The 14,439-nt window shown below is 38.7% G+C and overlaps 2 protein-coding genes and 1 pseudogene across 2 annotated transcripts; all 3 read left to right on the top strand.

The window, feature by feature from the left end:
• Positions 1-6,233: 6,233 nt before the first annotated feature.
• Positions 6,234-8,512, top strand: LOC104801281 (probable pectinesterase/pectinesterase inhibitor 7). Its single transcript, XM_010524498.1, has 2 exons — positions 6,234-7,324; positions 7,652-8,512. Exons 1-2 carry the CDS (start codon positions 6,313-6,315, stop codon positions 8,335-8,337), a joined length of 1,698 nt encoding a protein of 565 aa, XP_010522800.1. The 5' UTR covers positions 6,234-6,312; the 3' UTR covers positions 8,338-8,512.
• Positions 8,513-8,672: 160 nt separating this feature from the next.
• On the top strand, positions 8,673-11,130 carry LOC104801280 (annotated as a pseudogene).
• Positions 11,131-11,283: 153 nt separating this feature from the next.
• On the top strand, positions 11,284-12,528 carry LOC104801279. The gene has a single exon (XM_010524496.2). It carries the CDS (start codon positions 11,408-11,410, stop codon positions 11,885-11,887), a length of 480 nt encoding a protein of 159 aa, XP_010522798.1. The 5' UTR covers positions 11,284-11,407; the 3' UTR covers positions 11,888-12,528.
• Positions 12,529-14,439: the final 1,911 nt, after the last annotated feature.

The following is a 14,439-nucleotide window of genomic DNA, read 5'->3' as shown; positions in this document are numbered from 1 at the left end:
ATATATATATATTCCGATTTTCGAGAAAATCCGAATTATTAATATCCCTACATATTGTAGCTCACGATAATATATATAGAGAGAGTTAGTCTATTAGCTATATATAATAAAACTTATAGTGTTTTATTTTTTCTTGTAAAGAGGTCCATCTTGTAAAATCCAAAATAAACGACAAGACAAGAGCTATTAGGAAATTATTTAGAAAATTGGATTTCGAGATTATTCCGTAAAATCTTGTGATGATGACCACAATTATATAAATGGCCCGTGAAGCGGTGTTACAAAGATTGAGTGCATTTAAGACTGTACAAGATTTTATTTAGATGAGAGATGGACCCCATTCAATTGCAATGTCACATAATGATAAATCCAATGAAATGGGAAAAGGAAATTTTTTTTTTAAAAAAAAAGAGAGATATGGGGGTTGCTGACAGAAAGTAAAGAAGAGAAATGGGGCTGAGAGTGAAAGGACGGAATGGAGAAGTGTGGCCGGGCGATCTCAGAACGAATGTGTTATGTCGGAGAAATATGCGAACATTCAAACATGGAGGGGCTGTTTTGTAATATTATATAAATAGCCTCCCTCTGTCCGTACGTTTCGGGATTCCTTGAAGGGCCGCAGATACACATAAAACGAACCCATTCGTAATAACTATAAGAGTTTAGAGATATATTTATATATTTCAGTCATGGCTGCTCTGCATGCATGCATGCATATATGTTCGGATAAGATTCGGCGCTTGGCAACGAGGTCATTTGACGACAAAAAAAAATGTTTATAGAAATCCGATTGGAAAACACACATATATACTATTATTATTATTAAAATATTATCATTGATATGATTATGATTTATCCAAAATATTATACCTAGAATATTCTATTGTATTTTGTTATATATTATAATATATTTTTTCAATTATCAATAATAGAAAAACATTTCTCTATTATGGTATCAGAACTTCGGTTTTCGTTTTAGATTTTTTTTTCATCAACAATGGTGGTTGAATCCCAAATCGATGATGAAAATGATGATATATACTAAATCCAATAGTATTATCATCTTGAATATCGTCTTCTATTCACTTTGCTCTTTTTTTTTCTAATTTTCTTTTCGACGACAGTGTTCATCACTGTCAACTCTAGCCGATGTGCTATTTTTTTTCCAGACAACGTTCGTTTATCGATGTCAACCCTAATGTTGTGAGATCTTTACACATGATATTTAGTCCTTTTCGATTGGAAAACTCTGATCGCTGATCCACGTATTTACATCCCTTTTTTTTCTATCTTGCTCCGCTGCTACACTATCACGCATTATGTGTCGCGCTTTTGCGCCCATTTTTTTCTCCGGCCTAACCGCTATATACACTGCAGTTTTTTGCACTGCCGACTTCATTGTCGTGCAATCCAATTCACGCATACGCCTCGCACTTTCGTGCTATATCAGCCTCTGAGAATGCAACTCTCAAACTCTTCAAACGTTGTTAAGCAACACTGACTCAAGTCTGAACTAAATCACCACATGGAAGATGATTCGCTTAATACGATCACAATTTCAGTTTTCAGTTTTTATGTAACAAGATTGAATTCATCATAGATGATTCATCTTGAGGGGTATATAGGAAGATATTATTATTAGAATATTATCATTGATATGATTATGCTTTACCCCAAATATTATACTTATAATATTCTATTGTATTTTGCTATATATTATGATGTATTCTTCCAATTATCAATAATAGAAAAACATTTCCCTATTATATACATATATATGATATGTAAATCGAATATTTTTTTTTAATTCGGAAGTTCATCGCACCTTTGGTCCGACTACTAGGCATGGGCATTCGGGTCGGGTTAATCGGGTTCGGGTAAAACCGACCCGATTAATCGGTTTTCGGTTCGGATCGGTTATTTCAAAAATAACCGATCGGTTTTTGTCATCCCATAACCGATCGGTTCGGTTCGGGTAAATACCCGATCGGTTTCGGTTATTTGAATAAACCGAAATTAAATTAAAATTAGGGTTTTGGTCTGTCGATATTCATCCCCTTCGAACTCCACCCCGCCACTACCGAAGACAAGCTCTTCTTCCTCCCTCGAGCTCGACTCCATCTCCTCAAGCTCGACTCAATTCAACTCCCTCCTATTCGTCGCCTAAGTCAGCTCCTTCGTCGCCGACGTTCGCCTCTGTCTACAACTCTCGTTGGCGGCCTCCTCTCTCTGCAACTCTCGTTGGCGGCCTCCTCTCTCTGCAACTCTCGTTGGCGGCCTCCTCTCTGTAACTCTCGTTGGCGGCCTCCTCTCTCTCTCTACATATTTCTCCGTCGGTCTCTTCTTTCTCTTCACCTCTCATCGTCGGTCTCCTCTCTTTCTGCACCTCTCGTCGTCGACTCGTCGGTCGCCCTTCTCTGGTCTGCCTCGCCTCGGTATTTCGTCGCCTCTCTGTGACGGTGAGTTTCATTCTTCTTCTCCCTCTTATGTGATTTCTTTCTCTCCTTCTGTCGATTTCATGCTCCTGTCGACAATCGGATCTCGATTGTTAATGTGAAATCCTGTGTATTTTCCGATTGCAGAGGCCGAAAGCCAGAGGGCTACCTCGATGATCTTAGACATCGTTCTTGGCATTTGCTCGGTCGGCGTTTCGGTGTATGTGTGTGTGTGTGTGTCAGTGTGTGTATCTGTGTATGTCTGTTGTGTTGTATATTTTCTGGTAAAATGATTCTAGTTTCTCAGTCTCGGACATGTGTCTATGTGTATCATTTGTTACAGATGAAAACAAAATTCAGAATTATATTTGGGTATCATTCTTTGTATCATTTTGTTGGTTGATTTGTGTATCTGCGAATCATTTGTTACATTTGTTAATTTGTTAATTTTTAACTCATTATTTTTTTAACCGATGGAAAATCAAAATTCATGATTAGTTAAGGTCGGACAATCGGTTGGTGACAAAAGAAAAGAACCGGATTCAAATTTACAGTTACCTCCGAAAACAAAGATGATAGTTACCACGAGATAGAATGTATGGAATCATTTTACCAAGCTTTTGTAATCGAATATTTGTTTGGATAAACCCGAACCGAACCCGAAAAAATCCGAACCGAACCCGAACCGAACCGATTAAGATTATATACCCGATTGGATATGAAAATTCTAAACCCGAACAACCCGAACCCGAAATAACCGAATCCGAATAACCCGATCCGAACCGATCGCCCACCCCTACCGACTACATATCTTAGAAGACCGGAAAAGTCCATGTGAATGTCTTTCTCCAAATGAAGACTCGAATCCGGGTTGGAAAGGAGCTTTGCTTCCTTTCTTACCCGGTTAAGTCAGCTAATCTTGGATAATTCGAAAAAGTTGTTTGTTATTATATAATGCTATTTATGAAAAACAAAACAAAACTGAACGTACTATCGTTATTGCGATGAATATCCATATTCAAGTTTTCATCTGGGGATGAACATTAACTTAGGTTTTTTCCATTCTTTTGAAAGATATAGTTAAGTTAAAGATGTAAACTTTCGAATTTAAAAAAAAAAAATTGGATACTAATTATTTAAAATATTAAAGGTGAATATTTTGGATGTTATTTTTTTTCTCATATCTTTTTGTCTGATAGAGAAATTGTAGTGTGTGTTTTTAAAAGTTTTTTACATCTGAATTCCAGAAATAGGTTTGTAAAGCTTTATAGTTTTTACGTTTTCTGTTGGAGATTTTAAAAGTCTCTTTTTTATGCTAGAACATCAGATTTTCGAAGAGTCTAGTGGCAAAAATAATAATAATTAGAATTATAGAGAATTACTATATTGTTTTAAAAAAGGAAAGTGTTATTTGTATTATAAAATCGGATCCTTCATTATTGCCTTACGAAATTAAAAGAATCAGAAAGAAAAAAAGGGGAATAAGGGTGGAAAGTTAGAAACATTGAGGGGCCAAATCACAATTGCGGAATTGCGGATAAACAGAGAAGAAGGGGTCAGACAACTTTTTTTTTTTTATAATCCGTAAATTAATTGGGTTTTCGTTCCAATTAAATATTCCAAAAATCTCCAATGAATGCTTCTCTCCAAATAAATATTCGAACCTAGATTGTAAAGAACATTTACTTCATCTTTACCATTTGAACGACAATATCTATTTTTATCCTCCCAATGGCTTCCATCTTTAATATAATAAAGACTTGTAAAATTATTATAAAACCGTGAAATATTTTAATAAAATTATATTAAAATATTTATTTTAAAAAAATGTGGGCAAAAATGGAATAGGATGACATGAATGTGCAGTAACGAAAGATTGGAACTAGGCCCAAGTAACAGTTTGGTTAAAAGCCTAAGAGTCCATTTGCCACTATTGGGCCTCAAATGATTTGCCGGTCCATTAAGCTCTCTATCAGCGGCTTATATACACACATCTACTGAGATAATTGTAATAACAAAAGTAACCGAATGTATCATTAGATTTTTAATTAATATTATAATAAAAATATAAGCAGAAGAAATAAATCTTCAAAAAATTGCATTTATTCAAATTCATAAAAACAAAAGTTATTAAAAGTAATGTATACAAGATAATTTCTTAGAGATTCATTTCATTATGGAGAGCTGTTTGTCCCATTTTCTATCAGAGTTATAAGTGAACGTACAACCAATAATATGATAAAATTATATCCACGCATATCTATCGTATAAAGTCAAGGCTCAGACTTGTCGTTTTCGGACTTTTGTTTTTGTCTTTTGAGCGATTAAGGCAAATCCAAATTCAAGGTTTCCATTTTAAAATATATCCGACAATCTATGCAAATTAAATTAATTCATTAGCATATTTAATGAAAGACACGAAAATCGTAAGATGAATGGTGTGGTGTGAGTGAGTCTCTGTTTGGTTTCCTTCACATGAGGTCTCAATTATTTGCGTGTTGACTGATATATATATATATATATATATATATATACATTTTTACAAAACGTGTGGGGTTGTGAATGTATAAATATACGTGGATTCGGTTCATGTGTTCACACAAATACATTTTAGATTTCCGTCACTAATCATAATAGTCACTGTAACGTATACTTACAGTATTGTTTCATTGTTTATAATAAACTCGTTTTAATATATTTACCATTGACATCATTACATTATAAATTACCTTTTTTACGTATCGATTTAGATACCACATAGCGATTTTAAAGTACCATGTCTCTTTTCTTTATAAAGACAATAGAGAATTTATTATTTATGAAAAATCAAATGATGCTAAAAATTGTTTATATAGTTTTTAAAAAAATGAACATAGAATATATATACACATATTAATAAATACGGAATATATATATATATATATATATATGTATATATTCCTTTATGAAATAATTGTCAGGAATGTCATGTGAATCCAAGAAACTGAGACTTGCAACGTGTTTGGTGGGAACCTTCGATCTGTAAGTTATGTATGCATACATGTATATATTGATAATTATTAAATTTAAAAAACCCAGCATTAATATTTAATCATCACAATATAAAACCTGCCCAGATCTAAGTTGGTTTAGGTAGGAATAAAGGTTCAGATCAAACTATTTCGATAATAAACAAATACCTAATGCCATTTTTTATATTTATATTTTGATGGCACCGCCGTTGACAAATGTTACAGTAAAATACAAAGCAATCATGAGTCCAATACCAAAGTTATTAGGAAAAAAAAACTCTGTAGCATACAGTGAATTTAAATTTTTTAATCTCATATATATATATATATATATATGTATACGTGATATATGTGTTTACGTTTTAGGTATATTGTAATCCGTCAGTTTTGTTATACTTATTCGTTTGAGCTACGTATATACATACGCATAAAATAAGGTGAGGTTGACGCCAGACAATGGTCAATAACTCACAACGGCTAGTTTCAGAATCACGTGGGGAGAATAAAACCATGATAACATCTGTATACAATATGCATGAATGTACGTACCATGTATGCATGCATGTACGTATATACGTATGTAGAGAGAGAGAGAGAGAGAGAGAGAGAGAGAGTTAACGAAGCTGTATCCGACGATTAATGTCGAGTAGTAACGCGTTTTTTCTCACACAAGTTGGACTTTGAAATTTGCACCATTCTTACTATTTTATATTATAAAGTTATAATAACCATATTTTATTATTTTTATAAGCTGATCTGATCAGATTATGCAAATCTCATCATCCTCCACTCCACTCTATATATATATTATAAATCCATTCAACCCAAATCGTCAAAAAATAAAAATAAAAGAAGAACCTCCAAACATGGAATCATCTCCAACACTACTACTGTTACTACTTCTTACCACACTCTTGTCTCTTCAAACGTTCGTCGTTGTTTCTCATACTCTGTCTAATTCGTCTTCTTCAAGCATCTGCAAAACGACGCCGGATCCTACATTCTGCAAATCGATTCTCCCCAACGCTACGCATGGCGACGTTCACGTCTACGGTCGGTTCTCTCTCCGCAAATCCCTATCGCAATCGCGGAAATTCATTCGGGTCATCGACAAGTACCTCAGACGCAACGCCCACCTCTCGCAAACTGCCGTCGGCGCCCTCCAAGACTGCCGTTTCCTCGCCGGTCTTACCATCGATTATCTCTTGACGTCGTTTGAGGCCGTTAACTCCACCAGCGAAACGCTAACGCTCCCCAAAGCTGATGACGTCCAAACGCTCCTTTCTGCGGCGTTGACCAACGAGCAGACCTGTCTCGACGGCCTCACCTCCGCTTCCGCCACGTGGACCGTACGGAACGGCGTCGTTTTGCCTCTGGTCGACGACACGAAGCTCTACAGTGTATCCCTCGCTCTCTTCACCAGAGGGTGGGTCCCGAAGAAGAAGAAACGGGTCGGGTTCTCATGGATCCACACGAACGAAGCCTCCCACAAGCCCTTCCGGGTCTTCCGTAACGGAGCCCTTCCGTTAAAGATGACGGAGCGGACACGCGCCGTCTACGAGTCCGTCAGCAGGAGGAAGCTCGCCGGAGAAGACAACAATGGCACGGTGATGGTGAGCGATATCGTCACCGTTTCGCAAGACGGATCCGGAAACTTCTCCACCATCTCCGACGCCGTCGCGGCGGCTCCGAACAACACCGACGGAAGAAACGGCTACTTCTTGATCTACGTAACGGCGGGGATTTACGAAGAGTACGTTTCCGTTGCGAAGAACAAACGGTTCTTGATGATGGTCGGTGACGGCATCAATCGGACGGTGATCACCGGAAACCGCAGCGTCGTCGACGGCTGGACCACGTTTAATTCCGCTACTTTTGGTACGTCCTTACAGATATCTTACGTCCCGACACATGTGACGTGATCTATCCTAAAACGATATATATGCTTTTTTTTTTAAAAACGAAACTATAATAATCAATTACAGTTTTTTTTCTCAACCATAGGACAAAAATCATTCTACTTTTAAAATATAGGTGGGTGAATAGAATACATGATGAATTACTTACACGTCCTTTGCATTATGGGATCTTAAAATAGCACGATTCACGAATATAACAATATTATTCATGGGCCCATGTGGACTGCATGGCACGATAGTTAATAGTTATTATTCAATCAATAATGGTGAATTTTTTTTATTACAGCGGTGGTGGCGCCAAATTTTGTGGCGGTGAACATAACTTTCCGGAATACGGCCGGGCCGGAAAAGCACCAGGCGGTGGCCCTCCGGAGCGGAGCAGATCTATCGATATTCTACAGCTGTAGCTTCGAGGCCTACCAAGATACTCTCTATACGCATTCTCTTAGACAATTCTATAGAGGATGCGATATTTACGGAACTGTCGATTTCATATTCGGAAACGCGGCGGTGGTTTTCCAGAACTGTAACATTTATCCGAGACGGCCGATGCAGAACCAGTTCAATGCTATCACGGCTCAAGGTCGTACCGATCCGAACCAGAATACCGGCACATCGATCCACAATTGTACCGTTAGACCGGCGGATGATTTGGTTTATAAGGTTAAGACGTATTTGGGCCGACCGTGGAAGGAATATTCCCGAACAGTTTACATGCAATCGTATATAGATGGGGTTGTTGAACCGATCGGTTGGAGGGAGTGGAACGGGGATTTCGCGTTGAGTACGTTGTACTACGCCGAGTACAACAATACCGGACCCGGTTCAAACACCATAAACCGGGTCAATTGGACCGGTTATCATGTGATTAATTCCACTGACGCCGCTAATTTCACGGTCTCGAGCTTCTTGCTCGGTGATGACTGGATCCTTCAGTCCGGTGTGCCCTACTCCGGCGGTTTACTCCCATGATTTTCTCAATAATTGTTATTTTTTTGTTAGTAAATGTAATAAATTATGGCACGGCAAAACAAGCTCAACACATAAAGGAAATGTGAAGCTTGGGGTATATTTTCACTCATTTTTTTTTGAAAATTTAAAATTGGGAAAAAAAATTTTATTGCGACATAAATGGCGTATATTGCTTTCCAAAGGGGTGAACTGAACCATATAATAAAAATATCAGATGTTTTGTTTAATTTCAGTTATATCATATACTAAATTACATGATCGTACTATTTGGACTACCGAAGAATAAACTACAGCCTCGGGTTATATATATCCATTTAAATTTTACTTGTTTAATTATTGATTACAATATTAATGTAAAATACTTATAATTATATGGACCGCGCGTTAGAAAATGACTCGAGTATTCAAAAAATAATAATAATAAATGCAGTATTCGAAAGGGCGGGGCAAAGTGGACCCCGCATCCGCTGGCGCCGGCGGAGACTCGGCGGAGAAGGTCGATGAGCTCCTGATATCGTCGGCGATATGCAACGGCGAGGATTTGGGGCCGTTTGTGCGGAAGGTCTTCTCCGCGGAGAAGCCGGAGACTCTTCTCCATCATCTCCGATACTTTGCGAGATCCAAGGAGTCGGAGATCGAGGAGGTATGTAAATCTCACTACCAGGATTTCATCAATGCCGTCGACGATCTCCGCTCGCTTCTCTCCGACGTCGAATCGCTCAAGTCTGCATCTCTCCGCTTCCAAATCCAAGCTCCAATCCGTGGCCGTGCCGCTCCTGTCTTCTCTTGATTCACTCATTGAGGCGAAGACTGTGTCGAAGAACGTCGATCTGGCGATCAAAGCTGTGACTCACTGTGTTCGGCTCATGGATCTCTGCTCCCGAGCCAATCAGCATCTCCAGTATGGTAGTTTCTACATGGCGCTCAAGTGCGTGGACTCGATTGAGAGAGAGTTCACGGATAAGACGCCGTCGTCGACGCTGAAGCAGATACTGGAGAAGAGGATGATCCCCTCGATCAGATCGTACGTAGAAAAGAAGGTGATCAAGGAGTTCGGCGATTGGTTGGCCGAGATCCCTGTGGTGAGTCGAAATCCTCAGTTGGCGATTGGTCAAGCTTCGTCGGCTCGACAGCGGGAGGAGGATCTCTGGGCGAAGCAAAGACAGGCCGAGGAGCAGACCCGGCTCAGCCTGCGCGATTGCGTTTACTCCCTGAACGACGACGAAGAAAAAGAAGAAGACGAATTCGTGTCGGGTCGTTTCCGCGATGGCGGAGATGGCGGAGGCGGTTCGTTAGGCTTCGATTTGACTCCGCTCTACAGAACTTATCATATTCATCAGACTCTAGGCCTTGAAGATAGATTCAAGCAGTACTATTTCGAGAATCGGAAGCTTCAGCTCACGTCTGACTTCCAGATGTCTTCTATGACTCCATTTCTTGAGTCACATCAGGCGTTTTTCGCTCAAATCGCGGTGTTTTTCATAGTAGAGGATAGGGTATTGAGAACTGGAGGAAGTTTGATATCGAAACTGGAGGTGGAGAGTTTGTGGGACACTGTTGTTGCTAAGATGTGTTCTGTCTTGGAGGATCAGTTGTCTAGGATGCAGACGGCTAATCATCTTCTGCTGATTAAGGATTATGTGAGCTTGTTAGGTGTGAGTCTGCGTAGGTATGGCTATGCCTTCGATGCCCTTCTTGATGTCTTAAGCAAACACAGGGACAAGTATCACGAGTTGTTGCTGTCCGATTGCCGCAAACAGATTACTGAAGCTCTGTCTGCTGATAAGTTTGAGCAGATGTTGATGAAGAAAGAATACGAATACTACATGATCGTACTTTCTTTCCAGTTACAAACCTCGGCATAATACCCGCTTTCCATTACGTAGCTCCGTTCTCGTCCACCGTGCCAGATTGTTACCTGTGATCTTTCATTGAGGACTAAAGTGAGTTTCATGTCTTACGGTGGTCAGTCTGATTGCTATGATGTCATGAAGAAGTATCTGGATAGGCTTCTTGGCGAGGTTCTTGACAAGGCTCTATTGAAGCTCATAAATACATCTGTCGATGGTGTCACGCAGCCAATGCAGGCTGCAGCCGACATGGATGTGTTGGAACGTGCTTGCGATTTCTTCTTCTGTCAAGCTGCTCGGCTTTCAGGGTTTCCCTTGAGAATGGCGGAGAGAGGTAGGAGACAGTTTCCCCTTGACTAAATCCCAAGATTCTGCAGAAGATACCCCCTCTCTGGGATGCTTAAGAAGAAGATTGATGGGTTCATGGCACTGATAGAGAATGTCAATCGGACTACAGACGGTGCTCCGATAGGTGGGATCGAATGAGTACATGGACAAAGTTCTTATATACCTGGAAACTTTGGTTTCCACGGCAGAGCAGATATTGCCTGCCAAGGTCCTGAAAAGGGTTTTGCATGATGTTCTACCTCACATTTCTGAAAAGATTGTCGGAACATTATGCGGGGATTTAGTGAAAAGATTCAGCATTGGCTCTATCAAGGGACTTGACGCCGATATCCAGTTGCTGGAAACTTTTACCAAGAGCCTAACTCCCGTGTTCATGTTCGTGGATAAGGACGGTAACGAGGTGAAAAAAAGCGTTCGCCGAAATAAGACAGCTGATCACTGAGAGGAGCTACAATGCTCTGGACTACAAGAAAGTGGCCATGATCTCTGAAAAATTCAAGGACCCATCTGAAAGTATATTTGGGACAAGAGGGTGCAGGCAGAATCCCTAGAAGAAATCATTGGATGCATTGATAAGGAGTGTTAGCTGATTCATATCCGATCCATTGCTCTTATATCTTTGATTATGATTCTTTAATTGCATGCACACAAAATGTTCTCTCAAGATTGCCTAATACGTCGTCGTTTTCCTGTCCGTTTAACACGTGACTTAGGTTTCTGCGAAATCCTGGCCGTTCATCAAGTTCATCCGACGCGCATATCACAATCTCTCAATTTTCTCAGACCTACCACTTTCTCCATATAAAATCCAATGGGTTCTTCATTTAGCTTCACCAACCAAACAAGGGAGTAACTGAGTACCCACCCAACCCATGTCTGGAAACGCGAAGCCCACTTCGGTTTTCTTCCTCTTGCTCGTCATCTCCTCCTGTCTCGCGGGCTCCGACCGAAAGCTGTCGGCCTACGAGGTTGTCGAGCTGTACAACCTGCCGGCCGGGATCCTCCCGAAAGGAGTGCTGGACTATGACCTGAACCGTGAAACCGGGGAGTTCAAGGTGAGGTTCAACGGAACGTGCGAGTTCAGCATCGAGTCGTACGAGCTCAAGTACCAATCCACCATCTCCGGAGTCATAAGCACGGGCCGAGTGAGGAACCTGAAGGGGGTGAGCGTGAAGGTACTATTCTTCTGGGTCAACATCGTGGAGGTCAGCCGTGAAAACGACGATCTCGATTTCTCCGTCGGGATAGCGTCGGCGAGTTTCGCCGCCGATAATTTCGTGGAGAGCCCCCAGTGTGGTTGTGGGTTTGATTGTAATGAAGCAGGCGGTGCCGGGTTTGCGTTTTCCACTTGAAAGCTTAGTATATAAATAAATAAATAAATAACACCCTGTGGCTCTGGTATTGTCACGGGCTAGGGTTTATATATATATATATATATATATATATATATAATATTATATGTTAGTAGTATTGGATCTGTTTGATATATTTGGTGACTGATTATTCAGATCTGTGAAGGAAAGCTTTTTATGATCCAGAGAGAAGTTAACGGGCTTAGGGTTTGTGTTTGAAGTTTCAACGTTGCAGTAAACGCTCCATCAATGTTCTCATTTGTCTGTCTTTACCCAACTTTTTTACCCAACTTTGTCACAGAAAACGGTGTCGTTTTCTCACCCGGACGACATCAAGAACATTTAGATATTTTCCACGGCTTTTCCCGAGAAAGTGACGGCTGAAAGAAATCCAGACCGGGAAATCTCTTGTTCTGATCGGACAAAGGCCCGTGTCTATGGTGATGACGCGGCCTCTAACGGGAGTGTCGAGTTTTTCATGCTGGTTGAGATCTGATATATTGGGTGAGTTGGTTAATGGGCTCAAAGGATCATATATGGGCTTTGGGCCTCAGCCCAATCCAGTGTTTATCATTATCATTATACATGCTTTGGTTATGGGCCTTATGGCCTTGTCCATTTCTATGACACTCATTTCTTAATTAACCGTAATAATTTATACCGAACTTTTTTTTTTTGGTAAATATTTATACCGAACTTGTTACATCACAAAGGCCACGGGACACTAAGCAATCACATTGTGACATTATTTGAAACCAGGGGAGATGTCTCAATCGAAACCGAGACATTGCCATTAATCTTTCATTTCAATTAATTGTTATATATTATTATTATTTTTGGCTCTTCCAATCCCCCAATGGTCAAATTACATCTCCACCATTGACGCAGCCATGAAATCATGTCAATAATATCGAAGCTCTCTGCTCTTCACGTTCATATCTTCTTCTCATCATTCCTTTTTAAAAAAAAAATTATTATTGTGAAAACGCCAATTATATATTTGCCCATTCATTTTTCTGTGGTCTTATACGGTCGGTCCATTACATTTTTTATTATGTTCATGATACTTTAAGGATGCCTGAAATTAGGCTTCGACATATAGTGAGATGAACAAGTTTGATACAAACAAGAATGACTTAATAAAATAAAAATGTTTCATATATTCAATCTTCCCTCTCTCTCTCTGTCCATACATATATATATATATATATATATATATATATAATTAAAAAATCGTAAGAATATTTGTAAAAAGAATATGAATTTAAAAAGATTCTTCTTTTGTTGCTTGAGAAAATAAAACAAAAACGAGGGGATATTTTCATAGTTGGGATGTGTGGTTTTCATAGAAGGGTCGACCGTTGGTAGAGCACCCCATAAGTCTCTCTCTCTCTCTCCATAATACGTGAAGGCCTCCTTTACACCTAATAAAAATTATTATTTTTTTGGTAATCAGTTTTTCTGTACAGAGATCCAAACTAATCCCGGAATCGAAAACCACTAATGTGATTTGAATTATGCGCTCATTCCCAACATGTGAACTAATTAAAATTATAATATTAACTTAAATCAAAATTCGAAATAAGTGTCATTGAATATAACATTTTCTTTTTGTCAAAGGAATATAACATTTTCTTATAAAAATAATAGTATTTATATTAAAATAGTTTCAATCGGTTGGTACTGGAATATCTAGACTCTAGTGATACTGATTTTTCGAGTTATTTTAATTATACATTTTTTTATTTCAAGTTCGAAAAAAAACAAGCCCGCGTGTAAAAAAGAAAAAGACTTAATTAAGAAAAAAAATTCTATATATGGTGGGTTGGGTGATTATATTAGATATATATGTAGTGAAAGGTTGGGGATAATGCAGGATATAGAATAATATTACTATTTTGTTTTTTTATTAGATTACCTAAGTTAGGTTACTATAAGATTTAAAGTTGATTATTAAAATCGACCGAATAGATTCATGCAAATGGATCGTAGTCGTTAGAATATAAAGGAACCAAATTATTTAATCTTTGTAATGGTCAACGATGGAATATTCAATCTTTGACTTTTACAGATGCATGAACGACTCTCTCTCTCTCTCTCTCTCTCTCTCTCTCTCTCTCTCTCTCTCTCTCTCTCTCTCTAAGTCGTGACCATATTTGCCTCTTCAAAAGCAAACAACACACGTCTTCTATGTTGTTTGGCCCTTTACCCAAAAACAGCTCCACCTCTCCTCCATATTATTTTATTTTCTTTTAAATTCATTACAAAAATCTTATAATAATTATAGCAATTGGTTGTCATGTTGATAAAAAAATAATAAAAAATGCAAATTTTATATTATGTGGATTACTTACACTGTCCCTAGCAGACAAAATGACCACCCCCCTCTAAACCTTAAATTAATATTTGGCCACTATGACTTTGTACACTGCAAGGGACAAAACATGTCTTTCCTATTAATTTGTGTCTCTAACAATGCGAAAAAAGAATTCGAAAAATTAAGATTTTTTTTTGGAAGAACATTTAAAAGAGAGATTCAAGATTTTTTTTTT

This window comes from Tarenaya hassleriana, unplaced genomic scaffold (genome assembly GCF_000463585.1).
Source record: "Tarenaya hassleriana unplaced genomic scaffold, ASM46358v1 Cleome7, whole genome shotgun sequence".
Classification (NCBI taxonomy): Eukaryota; Viridiplantae; Streptophyta; class Magnoliopsida; order Brassicales; family Cleomaceae; genus Tarenaya; species Tarenaya hassleriana.
This window is presented reverse-complemented; position numbering and strand designations above follow the sequence as displayed.